General features: G+C 37.5%; 1 protein-coding gene across 1 annotated transcript; it reads left to right on the top strand.

The window, feature by feature from the left end:
- Positions 1 to 544: 544 nt before the first annotated feature.
- Positions 545 to 1,473, top strand: LOC123927112 (olfactory receptor 2T7-like). Its single transcript, XM_045981636.1, is given in 2 exon segments — positions 545 to 598; positions 601 to 1,473. Coding segments are annotated over 2 exon segments (927 nt in total).
- The last annotated feature ends 22,373 nt before the right edge of the window (positions 1,474 to 23,846 follow it).

Here is a 23,846-nt window from a genome sequence, read left to right as displayed (position 1 = left end):
AATTAGACAAGCTTTAATTTTTCTCTTTTATGTGTATTTTCCACACTGTAAGATTGTTTTAGCAAAAATAAATAAAGACAAAGGCATTTTTTCTTAAATAAACAAAAGAAAAAGTGAATGAATAATTAAATATTCTTGAGAAAATGACATAAAGTTGTTTCACCATTACCTCTGGGTTTAAGAGTAATAGCAAAACAAGTATGTCATCCTTCAGTGAGTGATTGTATGGTGTGGCATACAAAATTCTTCCAAGGATGTTCTTCCAGTAAGTTGATATTTTTGAGATTCATGAATGAGGTGGGTCTTCCTTAGGACCCAAAGGTAAAGACTAATTTCTCAAAGCAACCTATAGCCCCAGGAAACACTGAATAAAGAGGGAAATTACATGTTGAGATGTGACTGATTTGTCTTGATTTTGTCCATGGCTGCATGAAAATGCTTTAAACAAACCAACTATTTATCTTTTGTGCCCAACTTCCCCTCTCATACCCATGTCTTTTTAGTGTAACCTACAGAGCTTTGGAGTGGGGCAATTATTCCATGTATGCTGACTTTGTTCTCCTGGGCTTTTTCAGCAACACCTGCTTTCCCTGGCTTCTCTTTGCCCTCATCCTTTTGGTCTTTGTCATCTCCATAGCCAGCAACACCATCATGATCATTCTCACCCACATGGACTCCCGCCTTCACACCCCCATGTACTATTTGCTCAGCCAGCTCTCCCTCATGGATATCTTGTACATTTCTACCATTGTGCCAAAGATGCTGGTTGACCAGATGATGGGCCAGAGGGCCATATGCTTTGCAGGATGCACTGCCCAGCACTTCCTTTACTTGACCTTGGCAGGGGCTGAGTTTTTCCTCCTAGGACTAATGTCCTATGGCTGTTATGTAGCCATCTGCAGCCTCTTGCGCTATCCTGTCCTCATGAGCCGAAAGGTCTGCTTGTTGATTGTGGTGGCAGCCTGGCTGGGAGGGTCCATAGATGGCTTCCTGCTCACTCCAGTGACAATGCAGTTCCCTTTCTGTGCCTCTCAAGAAATCAACCACTTCTTCTGTGAGGTCCCTGCCCTTCTGAAGCTCTCCTGTACTGACACATCAACCTATGAGACAGCCATGTATGTCTGCTGCATCATGATGCTCCTCATCCCTTTCTCTGTCATCTCAGCCTCTTATACAAGGATTCTCCTCACTGTTTATAGGATGAGTGAAGCAGAGGGAAGGCGAAAGGCAATGGCCACTTGCTCTTCACACATGGTGGTGGTCAGCCTCTTCTATGGTGCCGCCATGTACACCTATGTGCTGCCTCATTCTTACCATACCCCTGAGAAGGACAAAGCTGTGTCTGCCTTCTATACCATCCTCACTCCCTTGCTCAACCCACTACTCTATAGCCTCAGGAACAAAGATGTTACAGGAGCTCTGAAGAAAGCTCTGGGCAGGTGTTTGTCATCAGGAAGTGTATCCACCTTTTAAAGAAATTGCATTTGCTTCTTGAGATTTGAAGAAAAGAATACAAAACTTTATCATTACCTTTGGATTTGCTTATTGGAAACATAACAAGTCATTCACATGCCAGGAAGCAAAGGTGGGGTATTCTTGGGATTTGGAAAGCAGACTGTGGGATTTTGAGAACTTGCTCATTTTTTGAGAAGTATAAGGGTTCTGAACAGTGGATGGGTTGATGTGGAGTGGGAATAAAATTGGGTTTTCACTAGTAATCTATCTGCTTTCCACAAAGCATGCATGCCTTTGGAAACATGCAGTTGTCCTTTTCTTGCAAAGGTCAGTTGTGGCAAAGTAAATGCTTATCTTCAGCTATTCCTCTGACTTTTCAGCTATTCTTCTGATTTTTCCACCACAGTTCCTCTTTGAGACACTTAACAAATTGACCACTTCAAAGAAATCAACTGTCCAATTATTGTCTTGATTGTACTTCAAATGTTATTTTAATCTCTACCAATGATGCTTTTACTGTTCCATATTTAATTCAATCAAGCCCAAATTGGCATTATTATTTGTTGAAAAAAATGGTTTGACTCTTGTAATTAATTTTCTCAACTGAATCTCATCAAAATGGCTCAAAAACACAATGGCACAAATCAAATTTGGGAGGAGGCCAGCAACTTTATTTTTATCCCCTTAAAGTTTTATTAAAATCAACCCAGAATGATGAATTATATATATAGAGCGTATCATGCTTAGTGAAATAAGTCAATCGGAGAAAGACAACTATCATATGATCTCCCTGATATGAGGACATGGAGAAGCAACATGGGGGGGTAGGGGGATAGGAGAAGAATAAATGAAACAAGATGGGATTGGGAGGGAGACAAACCATAAATGACTCTTAATCTCACCAAACAAACTGGGGGTTGCTGGGGGGAGGTGGGATTGGGAGAGGGGGAGCGGGCTATGGACATTGGGGAGGGGAGGCGAACCATAAGAGACTATGGACTCTGAAAAACAACCTGAGGGTTTTCAAGGGTCAGGGGTGGGAGTTTGGGGCAACGTGAGGATTTTGAAGGGTCAGGGGTGGGAGGTTGGGGGAACAGGTGGTGGGTAATGGGGAGGGCACGTTTTGCATGGAGCACTGGGTGTTGTGCAAAAAGAATGAATACTGTTATGCTGAAAAAATAAATAAAATGGAAAAAAAATTGTGGTTTTGTGGCATTGGTAAACATGGATTGCTCCTACATTTTCTATCCCTTCTTACCTCAAACTCTTAATGATATCATTTAAAAGGAACAACTAGGGCAATTTGAAATAACATCTCTCTCACTGTAAGAGAGAGAAATATTAGGCCTAATATTTTATTTTTAACAATTCTTATGCAAAATAATGGGATTCTTTTAACAGCTAAAGGTTGATTTATTCTTTTGGAAATTAACATACTCATTCAACTTATATTGTTACTCAGTTTTTGTATTCTTATATATTATTTTAATTTAGCCTAATTTGTTTAATTATTTTAGTAATTGTATATTAGCCAGTATTCTTCCGAGGTAGAGAAAATTATTTGAATCTCCACTTTTCCTTTATTTTCCTTACTTGACAAAACTCATTCTATTTCAGGTTCTCTGCCTTTCCAACTTCCTGCTTTCATATCTTAAGGTTTACTAATATTATATTTCATTATCTATGTAGAAAATATTTGCAACACAAAGAACAAGTTGTGATTATATAAAATCTCATTTTAAAAATTTGTAAATATTAGGATGGTTTAAATATGCATAGGCAAGTCCACTGGGAGTTGACATATGTTTCCAAAAATCCGATGGTTTTCTACTCTAAAAAAGAAACTTTGTAGAACTTTCATAGACACATTTTTCTATCTTGTGTCTATGAAAGTTCTATAATGTTTCTTTTTGGGTGGTGGTATTATTTCTTTTTTTTCACTTTGGTTGACTAGTTCTTTTATTTATTTTTTACTGTGTTTTTCGTCACAATACAATTCATAATTAGCTTTTGATATAGTGTTCCAAGATTCATTGTTTACATATAACACCCAGTGCTCCATGCTATAAGTGCCCTCCTTAACACCCACCACCAGATATTGATTCTTATCCCGAAATGTGGGTATCTGTCCTAAAGTTTCATTAAGAACACTCAAATTGGAAACAGACATTGTACTTAACCTTTTAGATTTTGCCACTATATTTTGATATCCCAGGAATCCTCAACCCAGTCCTTCACTCTCTTTGAACTTTATTTTCTAACACCTGGGTCATGGAGAGAATGACTTAGAATAGGAATAGTCAGTTTGGGCCATTTTCTGATTTGGAAATATTATTTTATTTATTTATTTATTTATTTATTATTTATATTTGGAAATTTATAAGTGTATCCCTGTGGGAAAGAAATAGATTAGGAAAACTATATTCTCATTACAGACAAACTTTGCCATTGTAACTCTTGCAAAATTCTAATTATAGATATGCTTACTATGTAAAAATAAACAAAATAATTTCTTGAACCCCTTTTTCTGAATTATTAAGTTAGGCTATTCTAACCTATTTCTTACCTCAACAATACTTCTAAGAGAATATGAGATTACTGGTACAAAGCAATTTATCTTTGGAAGGTGCTATATACCACGATGTATTATTATAATTACTCATTATTATTGAGCAAGAATAGTGAAACCTGCTTCCCTCATCCTCTTCTATTCCAGTTTTGTCTCTTAACATTGCAATTAAAATCCTTTCTTGCAGAGATGAGGTTACAGAGATGATCAATGCCTTCTAATTCCAATGTAAGGCCTTTAATAAAACATACAGAAAATGTTTTAAGGACTGCTGTTAATCTGACTGCCCATTACACATACTTCTGATAGAAAAAGTCATTGTCTCTTGTATCTTGAAAGGCTGAGTGTCATAAGTTCCCTTCACATTGATTTTCACCTAACCTCAGAAACTGAAGAACATAGGCAAAAACTCAACATGAAGACAGTTTCTTGTTGGGAAGAAGCTACTCAGCCAACCTGACTCCAAACTTTCTCAACCCAATGAATCAAAAATGGCTGCATGCTTCAAGGCGTATCTCTCCTGTATGTTCTTTTTTTTTTTTTTTTTCAGTTTGGTTTTGGACATATAGTTGACATGCAAATGATATAAATTGAAGGAATGAAATAAATGTCAAATGTTCTACAATACAGTTCCTTTCAGCATCAGTCAGTTTTCTCCTTTCTAGACTAATATGAGCAAATTCAAGGCATAGTTGTCATTAGAGGGCTCTGCCATGCTCCAATTTAAGCCTTTTCCCCTCCCTCTTTCTTATATCCTTTTTCTCTTCCCTGATTCATATACCTCTCTCTTCCATCACTGACTAATATGCCCTACCTCCTTTTTTTCTCTTTTTTTAGTTATAATTTCCACTTAAATTATTTAAATTCCATGTAGTCAACATTCAGTGTAATATTAGTTTCAGATGTACATTTAAGTGATTTAACATTTATATACAACACTCCAATGCTCATCAGAAGTGTACTCCTTAATTCCCATCACCTATTTAACCCATCACCCCACTTCCCTCCCCTCTAGTAATTATCTGATCTTTATAATTAAGAGTCTGTTTCTTGGATTGCCTCTCTCTATTTTTCCCCTATGATTCTCTGATTTCTTTTTTCTTAATTCCACATGTGAGTGAAATCATATGGTATTTGTTTTTCTCTTATTTTGCTTAGCATGCTACTCTCTAGCTTTAACCATGTCATTGCAAATGACAAGATTTTATTCTTTTTATGGCTAAGTAATATTCCATATACACACCACATCTTTATCCATTCATCAGACAACAGGCATTTGGGCTCTTTCCATAATTTAGCTGTTGTAGATAATGCTGCTATAAACATCTCAGTGGATGTATCCCTTCTAATCAGTAGTTTTGTTTTCTTTGGGTAACTACCTAGGAGAGCAATTGCTAATTGTAAGGTGGTTCTAACTATTTGAGGAACCTCCATACGGTTTTCTAGAAATAACTCTGAGACATTTCTTTTTATGTGCAGTCAGCCAACATATAGTACATCATTAGTTTTGATGTAGTGTTCAGTGGTTCATTAGTTGCATATAATACCCAGGGCCCATCACAAGCCCTACTTTCTAGCCTTTTTTCACTTTTCTTTTTCTCACTCTTGCTCTTGTACTTTGTCCATTTCTACTTTTTCTACTGTTTTGACTATACTCCAGAACCCACTGCTGAGATGATACTGCACTTCCATAATGGTGGGTGGGGTTTCAATTAGCTTAGATTAGCAGGATAACCAGGGAGAAAGAAATTTTTTGTCTTTTAAAGTAGGCTTCTAAAGTGTATTGACAATGATGTCAAGGTGAAAGTGATGTAGTTAATGTAGAGAATTTTGTAATGGAAACATATTTAATATACAGAGACTTGGCTAGATGCACTTACTTGTAGCCAGAGGTTTATATAAAAGAAAACATATGCAAATCTATATCTTTTCTTTTTACAGTATGCTCAGTAGTCTTCTTTGGTTCTGATGTAGCCATATAATCTTTATCTAAAATAGATGAAAATCCCCCAACATTCCAGAATCTACTATTTTATACCAAGAGACAACTATAGAGAATTTTTTCCCTCCTCTTGGAGGAAACCTGATTCTCAACCTGTGACTGTGCATTTTCTCTGTCTTGGGTGTCAGATCCTTCATGAGTACTCTGGTTAGGCTATTCCACTTGCTTTTGGTTTCTCTTTTGCTGTTTACATCAATATATTTTCCCTAAGAATGCAGACCTCAATTTTAGTGATTCCCAGTCTTGTTTTAAAGATATTCCAGAGTACCTTCAATAATCTCAGGAGAAATTCTCTTAATAAGATTGTCTTAACTTAGTTATTTTTATGAAATAAATATATCAATTTGACTTTGGAAATAGTGATAGGATTATTGTAGATGAAGTAAAAATCAAGAAACCATAAGAATAAAACAAAATAAGAAAATATTGTTGAAATATTGTATCATGGAACACTGTAACTTGAAGTAACCTTGCTGATGGTGGTGCCAAAACATTTTTTTTAGCTGAGGAAAAAAAACAGTTCTGAGAATGCAATTCCATGCCAAACTGCACACAGGAAATGGTGGACCTTCAGCTGCAGACTCCCAAGTCCAGGAATCCTTAGCATTTCTTCTGATACCGTTAATTTAATCAATTCTCAGATGATATGGTTGAATTTTATAATTTCTTAGTCATTGCTAAGATCCAATATTCTACTAGCTGTGAAATTTTCCTTTCAAGTTCTCTGAGTATCTTAGTACTTGATTCTTCCTTGTCTGAATCTCCATTTAGGAAAACACTGATATGTGTCTTTATCTTTCAGGGACTAGGACAGAGCAAAAATCTTTAGAAATTTAGAAAAGACATTCTAAAAATATATATTAATGTTGATCTTATCATAATAAACAGAGTTTGATTCTAGAATTCACTGTAAATGCCAGGTAGCACTTTGTAATGGTGTGAATGAACAAAATTGTTTGAACTCAAACCAAACACTGGGAATGTAAACATCCAAACTTTGGGAATTGCTGTTTTGGGATATAGAACCATGTTTATCTCAACTTTTATGCAAGACATATTACTGGAAAGGCCTGAAAGTGTGGAAGAGGAGGAGAAAGAGAGCTAAAAGAATGAGGCAGAAAGATGAAAAACAATATTGAGAAGTCACAAAATATCTACCATATATAAATAATATGGACTTGTATTTTTACATGGTAACTAAATTCAAAAGTTCAACACGAGGTGAAAAGTTGTGATGTCCACAGTCTGTGCTACTTTCCTTAGAAATTAGGTAATAATAATAAAAGCCTGACTTAGTTGTTATATCATCAATTTTCAATTATTCTCATCACATAGATATAAAAAAATGAAAGGTGGAGCACTTGGGTGACTCAGTCAGTTGTGTCCAGCTCTTGATTTTGGCTCAGGTAATTATCTTGGGGTATTGAGATTGAGCCCCTCATTGGGCTCCACAGTTCGTGTGGAGTTTGCTAGAGATTCTCTTTCTTCCTCTGCCCCTCACCCTAGCTTGCATTTCTTTTCTGTCTTCTTCTCTCTTCTTCTTTTCTCTCAAATAAATAAATCTTTATAAATAAATAAATAAATAAATGCTAGTTGTATGGCAAACTGGGGTAAACTGAGGTGGCAGTTAACAACCAGATTAACTCTCTGCTGGCTGTAGTCAACTTGGGCACAGCAGATCAATCCAGGACTGAGAGGTTCAATATGTAGTTAAAACCCATTGGAGGCTCTGTAGTAAATCACATCAGAGTGAAGGAAGGATTCTATTCAAATCAATGGCACATCTAATTAAGGAAAATTTATATTTATTGGAGAACTATAAAATATTCTTCAGTAATTAGTTTTTTTCCCCATTTTATTTATTTTATTTTTTTTTGAAAACCAATTTTCATTTTATTTATTTATTAAGCGTAACAGTATTCATTGTTTTTGCACAACACCCAGTGCTCCATGCAAAAAATGCGTTCCCTATTACCCACCACCTGTTCCCCCAACCTCCCACCCCTGACCGTTCAAAACCCTCAGGTTGTTTTTCAGAGTCCATAGTCTCTTATGGTTCGCCTCCCCTTCCAAATTTTTTTTTTAATAAACATATAATGTATTTTTACCCCAGGGCTACAGGTCTGTGAATCGCCAGGTTTACAAACTTCACAGCACTCACGATAGCACTTACCCTCCCCAATGTCCATAGCCCCCTCCCCCTCCCAATCCCAACTCCCCCCAGCAACCCCCAGTTTGTTTTGTGAGATTAAGAGTCATTTATGGTTTGTCTCCATCCCAATCCCATCTTGTTTCATTTATTCTTCTCCTATCCCCCTAACCCCCCATGTTGCTTCTCCATGTCCTCATATCAGGGAGATCATATGATAGTTGTCTTTCTCCGATTGACTTATTTCACTAAGCATGATATGCTCTAGTTCCATCCACGTCATCACAAATGGCAAGATTTCATTTCTTTTGATGGCTGCATAGTATTCCATTGTGTATATATACCACTTCTTCTTTATCCATTCATCTGTTGATGGACATCTAGGTTCTTTCCATAGTTTGGCTATTGTAGACATTGTTGCTATAAACATTCGGGTACACGTGCCCCTTCAGATCACTACCTCTGTATCTTTAGGGTAAATACCTAGTAGTGCAATTGCTGGGTCATAGGGTAGTTCTATTTTCAACATTTTGAGGAACCTCCATGCTGTTTTCCAGAGTGGTTGCACTAGCTTGCATTCCCACCAACAGTGGAAGAGGGTTCCCCTCTCTCCGCATCCTCGCCAGCATCTGTCATTTCCTGACTTGTTAATTTTAGCCATTCTGACTGGTGTGAGGTGATATCTCATTGTGGTTTTGATTTGTATTTCCCTGATGCCGAGTGACGTGGAGCACTTGTTCATGTGTCTGTTGGCCATTTGGATGTCTTCTTTGCAGAAATTTCTGTTCATGTCCTCTGCCCATTTCTTGATTGGATTGTTTGTTCTTTGGGTGCTGAGTTTGCTAAGTTCCTTATAGATTTTGGATACTAGCCCTTTATCTGATATGTCGTTTACAAATATCTTCTCCCATTCTCTCAGTTGTCTTTTGGTTTTGTTAACTGTTTCCTTTGCTGTGCAAAAGCTTTTGATCTTGATGAAATCCCAAGAGTTCATCTTTGCCCTTGCTTCCCTTGCCTTTGCCGTTGTTCCTAGGAAGATGTTGCTACGGCTGAGGTCGAAGAGGTTGCTGCCTGCATTCTCCTCAAGGATTTTGATGGATTCCTTTCTCACATTGAGGTCCTTCATCCATTTGGAGTCTATTTTCGTGTGTGGTGTAAGGAAGTGGTCCAATTTCATTTTTCTGCATGTGGCTGTCCAATTTTCCCAGCACCATTTATTGAAGAAGCTGTCTTTTTTCCACTGGACATTCTTTCCTGCTTTGTCGAAGATTAGTTGACCATAGAGTTGAGGGTCGATTTCTGGGCTCTCTATTCTGTTCCCCTGATCTATGTGTCAGTTTTTGTGCCAGTACCATGTTGTCTTGATGATGACAGCTTTGTAATAGAGCTTGAAGTCCAGAACTGTGATGCCACCATCTTTGGCTTTCTTTTTCAATATAACTTTGGCTATTCGATGTCTTTTCTGGTTCCATATAAATTTGAGGATTATTTGTTCCATTTCTTTGAAAAAAAATGGATGGTATTTTGATAGGGATTGCATTAAATGTGTAGATTGCTTTAGGTAGCATAGACATTTTCACAATAGTTATTCTTCCAATCCAGGAGCATGGAACATTTTTCCATTTTTTTGTGTCTTCCTCAATTTCTTTCATGAGTACTTTATAATTTTCTGTGTATAGATTCTTAGCCTCTTTGGTTAGGTTTATTCCTAGGTATCTTATAGTTTGGGGTGCAGTTGTAAATGGGATTGACTCCTTAATTTCTCTTTCTTCAGTCTTGTTGTTGGTGTACAGAAATGCAACTGATTTCTGTGCATTGATTTTATATCCTGACACTTTACTGAATTCCTGTACAAGTTCTAGCAGTTTTGGAGTGGAGTCTTTTGGGTTTTCCACATATAGTATCATATCATCTGCGAAGAGTGATAGTTTGACTTCTTCTTTACCAATTTGGATGCCTTTAATTTCTTTTTGTTGTCTGATTGCTGAGGCTAGGACTTCTAGTACTATGTTGAATAGCAGTGGTGATAATGGTCATCCCTGCCGTGTTCCTGACCTTAGCAGAAAAGCTTTCAGTTTTTCTCCATTGAGAATGATATTTGCGGTGGGTTTCTCATAGATGGCTTTGAAAATATTGAGGTATGTGCCCTCTGTCCCTACACTTTGAAGACTTTTTATCAGGAAGGAATGCTGTACTTTGTCAAATGCTTTTTCAGCATCTATTGAGAGTATCATATGGTTCTTGTTCCTTCTTTTATTAATGTGTTCTATCACATTGATTGATTTGTGGATGTTGAACCAACCCTGCAGCCCTGGAATAAATCCCACTTGATCGTGGTGAATAATCCTTTTAATGTACTGTTGAATCCTATTGGCTAGTATTTTGGCGAGAATTTTTGCGTCTGTGTTCATCAAGGATATTGGTCTGTAGTTCTCTTTTTTGGTGGGATCCTTGTCTGGTTTTGGGATCAAGGTGATGCTGGCCTCATAAAATGAGTTTGGAAGTTTTCCTTCCATTTCTATTTTTTGGAACAGTTTCAGGAGAATAGGAAGGAGTTCTTCATTAAATGTTTGGTAGAATTCCGCTGGGAAGCCATCTGGCCCTGGACTTTTGTTTGTTTGGAGAATTTTGATGACTGTTTCAATCTCCTTACTGGTTATGGGCCTGTTCAGGTTTTCTATTTCTTCCTGGTTCAGTTGTGGTAGTTTATATGTCTCTAGGAATGCATCCATTTCTTCCAGATTGTCAAATTTGTTGGCGAAGGGTTGCTCATAGTATGTTCTTATAATTGTCTGTATTTCTTTAGTGTTAGTTGTGATCTCTACTCTTTCATTCATGATTTGATTTATTTGGGTCCTTTCTCTTTTCTTTTTGATGAGTCTAGCCAGGGGTTTATCAATCTTATTGATTCTTTCAAAGAACCAGCTCCTAGTTTCATTGATTTTTTCTATTTTTTTTTTTTTTTTGGTTTCTATTTCATTGATTTCTGCTCTGATCTTTATGATTTCTCTTCTCCTGCTGGGTTTAGGGTTTCTTTCTTGTTCTTTCTCCAGCTCCTTTACGTGTAGGGTTAGGTTGTGTACTTGAGACCTTTCTTGTTTCTTGAGAAAGGCTTGTACCGCTATATATTTTCCTCTCCGGACTGCCTTTGCTGTATTCCATAGATTTTGAACTGTTGTGTTTTCATTATCATTTGTTTCCATGAATTTTTTCGGTTCTTCTTTAATTCCCTGGTTGACCTATTCATTCTTTAGAAGGATGCTGTTTAGTCTCCATGTATTTGGGTTCTTTCCAGCTTTCCTCTTGTGATTGAGGTCTAGCTTCAGAGCATTGTGGTCTGAAAACATGCAGAGAATGATCCCAATCTTTTGATACCGGTTGAGACCTGATTTGTGACCCAGGGTGTGATCTATTCTGGAGAAGGTTCCATGTGCACTTGGGAAGAATGTGTATTCTGTTGCTTTGGGATGAAATGTTCTGAATATATCTGTGATGTCCATCTGGTCCAGTGTGTCATTTAAGGCCTTTATTTCCTTGTTGATCTTTTGCTTGGATGATCTCTCCATTGCAGTGAGGGGAGTGTTAAATTCCCCTACTATTATTGTATTATTATTGATGTGTTTCTTTGATTTTGTTATTAATTGGTTGATATAGTTGGCTGCTCCCACGTTAGGGGCATAGATATTGAAAATTGTTAGATCTTCTTGTTGGACAGACCCTTTGTGTAGGATATAGTGTCCTTCCTCATCTCTTATTATAGTCTTTGGCTTAAAATCTAATTGATCTGATATAAGGATTGCCACCCCAGCTTTCTTCTGATGCCCATTAGCATGCTAAATTGTTTTCCACCCCCTCACTTTAAATCTGGAGGTGTCTTCGCGTCTAAAATGAGTTTCTTGTAGGCAACATACTGACGGGTTTTGTTTTTTTATCCATTCTGATACCCTGTGTCTTTTGATTGGGGCATTTAGCCCATTAACATTCAGGGTAACTATTGAGAGATATGAATTTAGTGCCATTATTAGCCTGTAAGGTGACTGTTACTGTATATTGTCTCTGTACCTTTCTGATCTACTACTTTTAGGCTCTCTCTTTGCTTTGAGGACCCCTTTCAATATTTCCTGTAGAGCTGGTTTGGTGTTTGCAAATTCTTTCAGTTTTTTTTTTTGTCCTGGAAGCTTTTTATCTTCCTTCTATTTTCAATGATAGCCTAGCTGGATAGAGTATTCTTGGCTACATGTTTTTCCCGTTTAGTGCTCTGAATATATCATGCCAGCTCTTCCTGGCCTGCCAGGTCTCTTTGGATAAGTCTGCTGCCAATCTAATATTTTTACCATTGTATGTTACAGACTTCTTTTCTCGGGCTGCTTTCAGGATATTCTCTTTGTCACTAAGACTTGTAAATTTTAATATTAGGTGATGAGGTGTGGACCTATTCTTGTTGACTTTGAGGAGGGTTCTCTGCATCTCCTGGATTTTGATGCTTGTTCCCTTTGCCATATTAGGGAAATTCTCTCCAATGATTCTCTCCAATAGACCTTCTGCTCCCCTCTCTGTTTCTTCTTCTTCTGGAATCCCAATTATTCTAATGTTGTTTCGTCTTATGGTGTCACTTATCTCTCAAATTCTCCCCTCATGGTCAAGTAGCTGTTTGTCCCTCTTTTGTTCGGCTTCTTTATTCTCTGTCATTTGGTCTTCTATATCACCAATTCTTTCTTCTGCCTCATTTATCCTAGCAGTGAGAGCCTCCATTTTTGATTGCACCTCATTAATAGCTTTTTTGATTTCAACTTGGTTAGATTTTACTTCTTTAATTTCTCCAGAAAGGGCTTTAATATCTCCAGAGAGGGTTTCTCTAATATCTTCCATGCCTTTTTCGAGCCCGGCTAGAATGTTCAGAATCGTCATTCTGAACTCTTGATCTGACATAGTACCAATGTCTGTGTTGATTAGGTCCCTAGCCTTCGGTACTGTCTCTTGTTCTTTTCTTTGTGGTGATTTTTTCTGCCTTGTCATTTTGTCCAGATAAGAGAATATGAAGGAGCAAATAAAATACTAAAAGCGTGGCAAAGACCCCAGAAAAATGCGCTGTAACCAAATGAGAAGAGACCCCAAATTGTGGGGGGGAGAAAGGGGATAAAAAGAGGTTCAAAAAAAAAAGAAAAAAATTTAAAAAATAAAACAAATAAAGAAAAAATATAAAAAAAGAAAGAAAAAATATATATATATATATATTTACATAAACTAGTCAAAAACGTTAAAGAAGAAAAGGGTAAAAGTTTTAAAAATATTTAGCAGAAGAAGAAAAAAGAAAAAAGAAAAAAAATTGAAAAAAGAAAAATAAATTGAAGTAGCCGCAAGACTAAAGAATCATGGGGAGAAAGCCATGAATTCCGTGCTTTGCTTTCTCCTCCTCTGGAATTGCTCTGCTGTCTTAGGAATTGAATCTGCTTTCTCCTTGATAGATGAACTTCGTCCTGGCTGGATATTTTGTTGATCTTCTGGGGGAGGGGCCAGTTGTAGTGACTCTCAAGTGTTTTGCCCGAGGCGGTATTGCACCGCCCTTACCGGCGGCCGGACTATGTAATCGGCTCAGGTTCGCTTTTGGGAGCTTCTGTTCCCTGAACGCTTTCCGTAGAGTTCCGGAGGATGGGAATGAAAATGGCGGGCCTCCTAGTCTCCGGCCCAGAGGAGCCGTGAGCCTGGGGCCCCACTCCTCAGTGCGCCCCCAGAGGACAGCACCCAATCACTCCCGTATCCCCAGCCTCCAGCCACGCTCCGAGCTCACCCAGCCCGCAACAAGTTCAAGGTAATCCCGAGCTGAGAGTTCAGTCCTCGGCTCTGTCTCTGCAGCCAGCTTCTCCGTTCTAATACCTGCGAGCTCTGCGACACTCCGACACCCCCGAACCTTCTGTGACCCTGCAGGACCTGCGGCCACGCTGGCCCCGCTTGGGCTTCACCCTGGGTTAGCCTCTGGAGCAATGTCCCTCAGTGGAACAGACTTTTAAAAGTCCTGTTTTTGTGCTCCATTCCTCCGCAACTTGCCGGGAGCCGGCCCCTCCCCCCGTGGTCTATCTTCCCGTCATTTTAGATTCACTTCTCCGCCAGTCCTACCTTTCCCAAAGTGGTTGATTTTCTGTTTCTAGAGTTGCTGTTCTTCTTCTCTTCGATCTCCCATTGGATTTTTAGGTGTTTGCAATATTTAGACAAGCTATCGAGCTGATCTCCTGCTACCTGACTTAGTTTCAGCCTCCTACTTCTCCGCCATCTTGACTCCTCCCAGTAATTAGTTTTTAATCAGTATCCTAAATGGCTGGAAATATATATGTGTTTTCATTTATAATGTAGACGGTGTAGGATTTATGTTCTAGGTCTAATAAATTTGTGACAATTAGAAGTCATATAAGGAATGTGCCCATCACCAGATGTAGTGCATAAGAAACATTCTATCATGATATTTAGTATCATTATTATTGCTCTTATTTTAATGGTAGTACTTAAGTTGTTCTCATCCCCAAACAAGACCACTTCCTATTTCCTCTCTAGAAAAATAAAATGCATTTCATTTTTTTTAATGCATTTCATTTTTAGAAAGTTCAATTTATCTTATGTTTAAACTATTTATGCAAAATAACTTTTAGAAAATTTATGGCTTCTGTTTTACTTTATCTCTTATTTATTTTTCTTTACTTCCCCCTTTTACTTCCCTCTCTTCTTCTTCTTTTCTACTTTAATACTTTTTTCTCTTCTACTTTATTTTATTTTTATCATGTCTCTTTTATTTCATACTGAATTGGAATTATTTTTCCACTAATCACTGGATAAATAGTTATGAAAACCACTTATTATCTCTGTCCAATGCATATTTGTAATATTGATTTGAATTTGAATATGTTATATTCAAACAAAATAGACAAGTGACACAGGAGAGAAATTTTTAGTTTTGTACAGCTTCTTTTAGATATTAAGATTTTTTTTATTTTCAGCATAACAGTATTCATTGTTTTTGCACCACACCCAGTGCTCCATGCAATACATGCCCTCCCTATTACCCACCACCTGGTTCCCCAACCTCCCACCCCCGGCCCCTTCAAAACCCTCAGGTTGTTTTTTCAGAGTCCATAGTCTCTCATGGTTCACCTCCCCTTCCAATTCCCCTCAATTCCATTCTCCTCTCTATCTCCCCATATCCTCCATGTTCTTTGTTATGCTCCACAAATAAGTGAAACCATATGATACTTGACTCTCTCTGCTTGACTTATTTCGCTCACCATAATCTCTTCCTGTCCCATCCATGTTGCTACAAAAGTTGGGTATTCATCCTTTCTGATCGAGGCATAATATAATATAATCCATCATGTATATGGACCACATGTTCCTTATCCATTCATCCGTTGAAGGGCATCTTGGTTCTTTCCACAGTTTGGCGACTGTGGCCATTGTTGCTATAAACATTGGGGTACAGATGGCCCTTCTTTTCACTACATTTGTATCTTTGGGGTAAATACCCAGTAGTGCAATTGCAAAGTCATAGGGAAGCTCTATTTTTATTTTCTTGAGGAATCTCCACACTGTTCTCCAAAGTGGCTGCAACAACTTGCATTCCCACCAACAGTGGAAGAGGGTTCCCCTTTCTCCACATCCTCTCCAACACACGCTGTTTCCTGTCTTGCTCATTTTGGCCATTTTAACTGGTGTAAGGTGGTATATCAATGTGGTTTTAATTTCAATCTCCCTGATGGCTAGTGATGATGAGAATTTTTTTCATGTGTCTGTTAGCCATTTGTATGTCTTCATTGGAGAAGTGTCTTTTCATATTTTCTGCCCATTTTTGATATTCTTATCTGTCATGATTATTTGTGCATTTTGACCACGTTTCACATTAGTTTTTATATACTCAGTATATTTAATATTTTATATATTTGATTCATTGACAAAGTAAACAAGTCCTAAACCTCTTAATGTGCTACACATTTAGCAGGCTCTGTTCCCTATATACATTCTCTCTCTCTCTCTCTCTCTCTCTCTCTCACACACACACACACACACACGCATGCAACCTAAGTACATTTTTTTAATGCAATGAGTCTATGGTTATTTTTGAAATAAGAAATTTGGTTTAAAATTATATCATTCCTTCAACTTTCATAATCTATTATTCTAGGATATACACTAAGAAAGGATCTAAATGTGGGATGCCTGTGTGTCTCTGTTAGTTAAGTGTCTGCCTTCAACTCAGGTCATGATCCCAGAGTCCTAGGATCAAACCTGCCTCAGACTTTCTGTTCAGTGGGGAGTCTGCTTCACCCTCTCACTCTCCATCAGTGCTCACTTTCTCTTTCTCTCAAATAAATGTGTAATATCTTTTTAAAAAATGCTAGAAAATTTTTCATTCCTTAATCAAGGAGACTTGAGGCAATAAGAGTGATTTACTAGATGTTGGCTAATTGAAAATATTAGTAATAATAATAAAAAGAGTGATTTACCCCTGTCAATACTCTGTAGAGTCTAATCTGAGTGTTCATATAAAATAAATTATGTGGCCCACATTTTGATTCAAAAATCAGAAAATTAGACAATTTTCATTGCAAAACCTTATAAACACAATTTCAGTTGTAATATCTTAAATTCTGTCTCTTTGTATTGAGTGAGGTCTGTGCATGACACAAGAAAATCTTCTGCATATTAAAGAAGGCAAAAGAAGCTGACTTTCATCAAATTTGCTGAGTTACAGTTGATATCCAGTATTACTTATTTTTTATTATGTTATGTTAGTCACCATACATCATTAGTTTTTGATGTAGGGCTCCAAGATTCATTGTTTACATATAACACCTAGTGTTCCAGTCACTGTGTCCCCTCCTTAATACCCACTACCAAGCTCACCCATCTCCCCAATCTCTGCCCTCTAAAACCCTCAAGTTGTTTATTAGAGTCCACAGTCTCTCATGCTTCATCTCCCCCTCCGATTCCCCCCTTCACTTTTCCTACCCTTCTCCTAATGTTCTCCATGTCATTTCCTATGTTCCACAAGTAAGTGAAACCAAATGATAATTGACTTATTTCATTCAGCATAATCTCTTTCAGCCCCATCCATGTGGATGCAAAAGTTGGGTATTCATCCTATCTGATGGCTGAGTGATATTCCATTGTATATATGGACCATATCTTCTTTATCCATTTGCCTGTTGAAGGGCATCTTGGCTCTTTCCACAGTTTGGCTATTGTGGACATTGCTGCTATGAACTTTGGGGTACATATGGCCCTTCTTTTCACTACATCTCTATCTTTGGGGTAAATACCAGGTATTGTTTATTAACTATCCAAACACTTGTTTTTAATCCTGCTTAGCTGATACGGTGTAAGAAATGTAGGTTGATACAAAATTGATTTTATTTTACCCCTCTGTATCTTACTTATTTGTTTAGAAAATTACTGATAATATAAATCCATTTGTGATGAACATTTAGAAAAAAAAAGTCTCTCTAGTGCCCTGATTCATTTTGTTTCCACATAAAAGGATAATTATTCCTTTTCAATGCTTTACAGTCTACAAATTTCATTATTATGGAACCAAAAAATCTGGGTATATTTATAGTATTGATGGCCAATACATTTTGTAGAAATAAACTTCAGTAAGTCTGTCACTGAAATACAACAGGAAAAACACAATATTATGATAACAATAATAAACTCATTCCCCAATATCCATGAACATATAAAAAAAATACTCATATAACTTCCTCAAAAATAAAAAGCATGAAAACTTGTTCAAGGAAGTTTTAATAGTATTATTTCTTTTTCCCTTTAAATTCAGAAATCATTTTCCCATCCAGAATTACCTTTACTTATAAACATGAAGGATCAGTAACACAGTACAAAAATAAATGTTAAGGAATGAAAAAGTAAATTAGCAATGGATTCCTAGGATAATATAACATTTTAATAGATTCAGGATTCCACCCTATCAGAAAAACCTATGTTAATGTTTTGGCTGACTAATAATTTAAGAAAGGCTTAGGTCACCATAGAATAAGCCCCTATGTAGTCCAAAATTTTCATACTATTCCACAATAGTAACCAAAAGGACTGCCATGATGATGAACTCAAACCCCTCCTTGTGGAATACAGTTCATGACTATACTCATTAGAGATTTCTCATCTCAAGTTATCCCATGAGAAAAAGGGATCCAACTGCTTAAAGTTACCTATGCCTAAAAAGGTGAACTTCTTTGGCAGCACATCTCACCATAGCCCAACTGACCCTGATCCTCAGTTTAAATTAGTAGCACTGCCCTGTTAATCCCTAATGTCTCAACCATTCAAAAAGCTGTTTAGTAATAACAGATGCCCCAGGGCACGTGAGTGGCTCAGTGGGTGCATTCAACTCTTACTTTCAGCTCAGAGCATGATCTCAGGGTTGTGAAATCAAGACCCACATTGAGCTCTGTGCTGGATGTGGAACCTGCTTGGGATTTTCTCTCTCCCTCTGCCTGTCCTTCCCTCTCCCTATCTCTCTCAAAAGTAATAATAATAATGATGATGATGATGATGATGATGATTTATCATTAAAAATAATAATAAACAGCAGCACCCAATACTAAATTCTCTAGATTTATTGGGTCCATCTTTATTTTCTATCAATTTATGAAATCACAAATTTATATCTATGTATGATCTTAATAATGTAACAATCTTCACTGCAGAGAAAAACTTAAATTCAATCAACCCTTGAATTTTTATTGCAAAGTAATATGGAGGGGAAGGCACAGTTATCAACCTCAGGAAATATTTAATCTAAATTAATAAGCTTATAAAGAATATAAAGAAGATAGTTCAGAATAAAATAAAGCAAATTTTGAAAGTGGTTTTGTATAAACTATTATATTTATATTTCATGCCCAGCCAACAGAGATATAGACCTATGATTACCTTTCACAGATAATGGAAGTGTTATAGTTTATCTGTCTAATATCACATAGATCATAATTATACCAATATTGAAACTACAATTCAAAATTATTCTGAATTCTATATTCTTTCCTTTATCCCATGCTGCTCTGACATATTATCCATAGTTGGCTTTGCACAAATATCAATTATTAATTAACCAGCAACATTTTGCCTTTGGAGCCCCAGGAGTACCATGTGGTATGAGCATGAAGACCATTCTCCAGAACGCCACCAACTTTATCTTCTTGGGCCTTATCACACATCCTGAATTCCAAGGCTTATCTTTGCAGTGGTCTTCTCCATTTTTTTGGTGGCTGTAACAGCCAAAATGATCATGATTCTGCTTATCCATGTGGACTCTCAACTCCATACACCCATGTACTTTTTACTCAGCCAGCTTTCATGAACACAGTTTATATTTGCATAACTCTTCCCAAATGTTGCAAGATCTTCTATCCAATGGAAAGATCATATCCTTTTTGGGATGCATACTTCAGATCTTCCTCTACCTAACCCTAATTGAAGGTGAATTTTTCTTGCTAGGCCTCATGGCCTCTGACCAGTATATGACTGTGTGCAAACCCCAGGGATATCCTCCCCTTATGAACTGCAGGATTTGTTTGTTCATGGTGGTGGGCTCCTGGGTTGGTGGCTCCTTAGATGGATTCATGATGACCCCCTTCACTATGAGTTTCCCCTACTGATTAATTTCCTGAGAAATTAATCACTTTCTGTGAGATTCCATCAGTATTAAAAATGTCATGTGTTGATACATCACTCTATCAGACTCTGATGTATGCTGCTGTGTGCTAATGCTGCTCATTCCTATATCCATCATCTCTGTTTCCTATAAATGCATCCTGCTTACCATCCATTGGATGAACTCTGCTGAAGGCTGGCATAAAGCCTTTGCTAACTCTTCCTCCCATATTTTGGTGGTGAGAATTTCCTATGGTGCAGCCTTCTACACAAATGTGCTGCCCCATTCTTACCACACACCAGAGAAAGAGAAGTTTGTATCCACCTTCTATACCATCCTCACCCCAATGCTCAAACCACTCATATACAGTTTGAGAAATAAAGATGTGATCACAGCTCTAAGAAAATACTGGGATGATGCTCCTCCTCTCAAAGAATGAGAGTGCTGGATTTGTCCAGGCAAGACTAGAGGGGGTCAGATACAAACATCATTTGTGTTGTAGTCACTGGCACACATTTATTCCATAAAATATGCTTTTGATACTGGAAAAATATTCACTGAGATTTTAATAATCCTGAATTAACAATAGGTAAAATCATCTCTTTGCAAGAATCATTTAGGAACAATAAGTGAAGACTACAAGTATCATAATTGGCCAATTCTCTAGTCTACTCTGTAAAACTTTTTCCAGACAGCATTCTCTTCAAGTAACACCATAAAAATCCCAAATGGGCCAAATGTCCCTTTTAAGAGTACTGAATAATTATTTTTATGTTACACATGCTTATGTGTCTTTTGCATCTATATTATTGATTAATTTTTGAACAGAAATAGCATGGAGCAGTCAACATATCCTTGAGGATTTAATTTCAAACATTCATATAAATTAAATATTTTCTAATGATAATGTAGCAGCTTTATTTAGGAAAATTTTATGAAAATAATTTAATTGTATTATGGTTTCTGTATTCTTTTTTTTAATTTATTGATTTTTTTCCATTTTAGATATTTTTTCAGCGTAACAGTATTCATTGTTTTTGTACAACTACCAGTGCTCCATGCAAAACGTGCCCTCCCCATTAACCACCACCTGTTCCCCCAACCTCCCACCCCTGACCCTTCAAAACCCTCAGGTTGTTTTTCAGAGTCCATAGTCTCTTATGGTTCGCCTCCCCTTCCAAATTATTTTTTTTCATAAACATATAATGTATTTTTATCCCCAGGGGTACAGGTCTGTGAATCGCCAGGTTTACACACTTCACAGCACTCACGATAGCACATAACCTGCCCAATGTCCATAACCCCCTCCCCCTCTCCCAATCCCACCTCCCCCCAGCAAACCCCAGTTTGATTTGTGAGATTAAGAGTCATTTATTGTTTGTCTCACTCCCAATCCCATCTTGTTTCATTTATTCTTCTCCTATCCTCCTAACCCCCGATGTTGCTTCTCCATGTCCTCATATCAGGGAGATCATATGATAGTTGTCTTTCTCCGATTGACTTATTTCACTAAGCATGATACGCTCTAGTTCCATCCACGTCGTCGCAAATGGCAAGATTTCATTTCTTTTGATGGCTGCATAATATTCCATTGTGTATATATACCACATCTTCTTTATCCATTCATCTGTTGAAGGACATCCAGGTTCTTTCCATCGTTTGGCTATTGTAGACATTGCTGCTATAAACATTCGGGTACACCTGCCCCTTCGGATCACTATGATTGTATCTTTAGGGTAAATACCCAGTAGTGCAATTGCTGGGTCATAGGGTAGTTCTATTTTCAACATTTTGAGGAACCTCCATGCTTTTTTCCAGAGTGGTTGCACCAGCTTGCATTCCCACCAACAGTGGAGGAGGGTTCCCCTTTCTCCACATCCTCGCCAGCATCTGTCATTTCCTGACTTGTTAATTTTAGCCATTCTGACTGGTGTGAGGTGATATCTCATTGTGGTTTTGATTTGTATTTCCCTGATGCCGAGTGACGTGGAGCACTTTTTCATGTGTCTGTTGGCCATCTGGATGTCTTCTTTGCAGAAATGTCTGTTCATGTCCTCTGCCCATTTCTTGATTGGATTGTTTGTTCTTTGGGTGTTGAGTTTGCTGAGTTCCTTATACATTTTGGATACTAGCCCTTTATCTGATATGTCATTTGCAAATATCTACTCCCATTCTGTCAGTTGTCTTTTGGTTTTGTTAACTGTTTCCTTTGCTGTGCAAAAGCTTTTGATCTTGATGAAATCCCAACAGTTCATTTTTGCCCTTGCTTCCCTTGCCTTTGCCGTTGTTCCTAGGAAGATGTTGCTACGGCTGAGGTCGAAGAGGTTGCTGCCTGCATTCTCCTCAAGGATTTGGATGGATTCCTTTCTCACATTGAGGTCCTTCATCCATTTGGAGTCTATTTTCGTCTGTGGTGTAAGGAAGTGGTCCAATTTCATTATTCTGCATGTGGTTGTCCAATTTATCCAGCACCATTTATTGAAGAGGCTTTCATTTTTCCATTGGAGATTCTTTCCTGCTTTGTCGAAGATTAGTTGACCATAGAGTTGAGGGTCGATTTCTGGGCTCTCTATTCTGTTCCCCTGATCTATGTGTCAGTTTTTGTGCCAGTACCATGTTGTCTTGATGATGACAGCTTTGTAATAGAGCTTGAAGTTCGGAATTGTGATGCCACCAACTTTGGCTTTGTTCTTCAATATTCCTTTGGCTATTCGAGGTCTTTTCTGGTTCCATATAAATTTGAGGATTATTTGTTCCATTTCTTTGAAAAAAATGGATGGTATTTTGATAGGGATTGCATTAAATGTGTAGATTGCTTTAGGTAGCATGGACATTTTCACAATATTTATTCTTCCAATCCAGGAGCATGGGACACTTTTCCATTTCTTTGTGTCTTCCTCAATTTCTTTCATGAGTACTTTATAATTTTCTGTGTATAGATTCTTAGCCTCTTTGGTTAGGTTTATTCCTAGGTATCTTATAGTTTTGGGTGCTATTCTAAATGGGATTGACTCCTTAATTTCTCTTTCTTCTGTCTTGTTGTTGGTGTACAGAAATGCAACTGATTTCTGTGCATTGATTTTATATCCTGACACTTTACTGAATTCCTGTACAAGTTCTAGCAGTTTTGGAGTGGAGACTTTTGGGTTTTCCACATATAGTATCATATCATCTGCGAAGAGTGATAGTTTGACTTCTTCTTTACCAATTTGGATGCCTTTAATTTCTTTTTGTTGTCTGATTGCTGAGGCTAGGACTTCTAGTACTATGTTGAATAGCAGTGGTGATAATGGACATCCCTGCCGTGTTCCTGACCTTAGCGGAAAAACTTTCAGTTTTTCTCCATTGAGAATGATATTTGTGGTGGGTTTTTCATAGATGGCTTTGATAATATTGAGGTATGTGCCCTCTATCCCTACGCTTTGAAGAGTTTTGATCAGGAAGGGATGCTGTACTTTGTCAAATGCTTTTTCAGCATCTATTGAGAGTATCATATGGTTCTTGTTCTTTCTTTTATTAATGTGTTCTATCACATTGATTGATTTGCGGATGTTGAACCAACCCTGCAGCCCTGGAATAAATCCCACTTGATCGTGGTGAATCATCCTTTTAATGTACTGTTGAATCCTATTGGCTAGTATTTTGGCGAGAATTTTTGCATCTGTGTTCATCAAGGATATTGGTCTGTAGTTCTCTTTTTTGGTGGGATCCTTGTCTGGTTTTGGGATCAAGGTGATGCTGGCCTCATGGAATGAGTTTGGAAGTTTTCCTTCCATTTCTATTTTTTGGAACAGTTTCAGGAGAATAGGAATGAGTTCTTCTTTAAATGTTTGGTAGAATTCACCACAAACAAAAGAACAAGAGACAGTACCGAAGGCTAGGCACCTAATCAACACAGATATTGGTAATATGTCAGATCAAGAGTCCAGAATGACGATTCTGAACATTCTAGCTGGGCTCGAAAAAGGCATGGAAGATATTAGAGAAATCTTCTCTGGAGATATTAAAGCCCTTTCTG

The sequence above is a fragment of the Meles meles genome, chromosome 16 (assembly GCF_922984935.1).
Source record: "Meles meles chromosome 16, mMelMel3.1 paternal haplotype, whole genome shotgun sequence".
In the NCBI taxonomy this organism is placed as follows: Eukaryota; Metazoa; Chordata; class Mammalia; order Carnivora; family Mustelidae; genus Meles; species Meles meles.
This window is presented reverse-complemented; position numbering and strand designations above follow the sequence as displayed.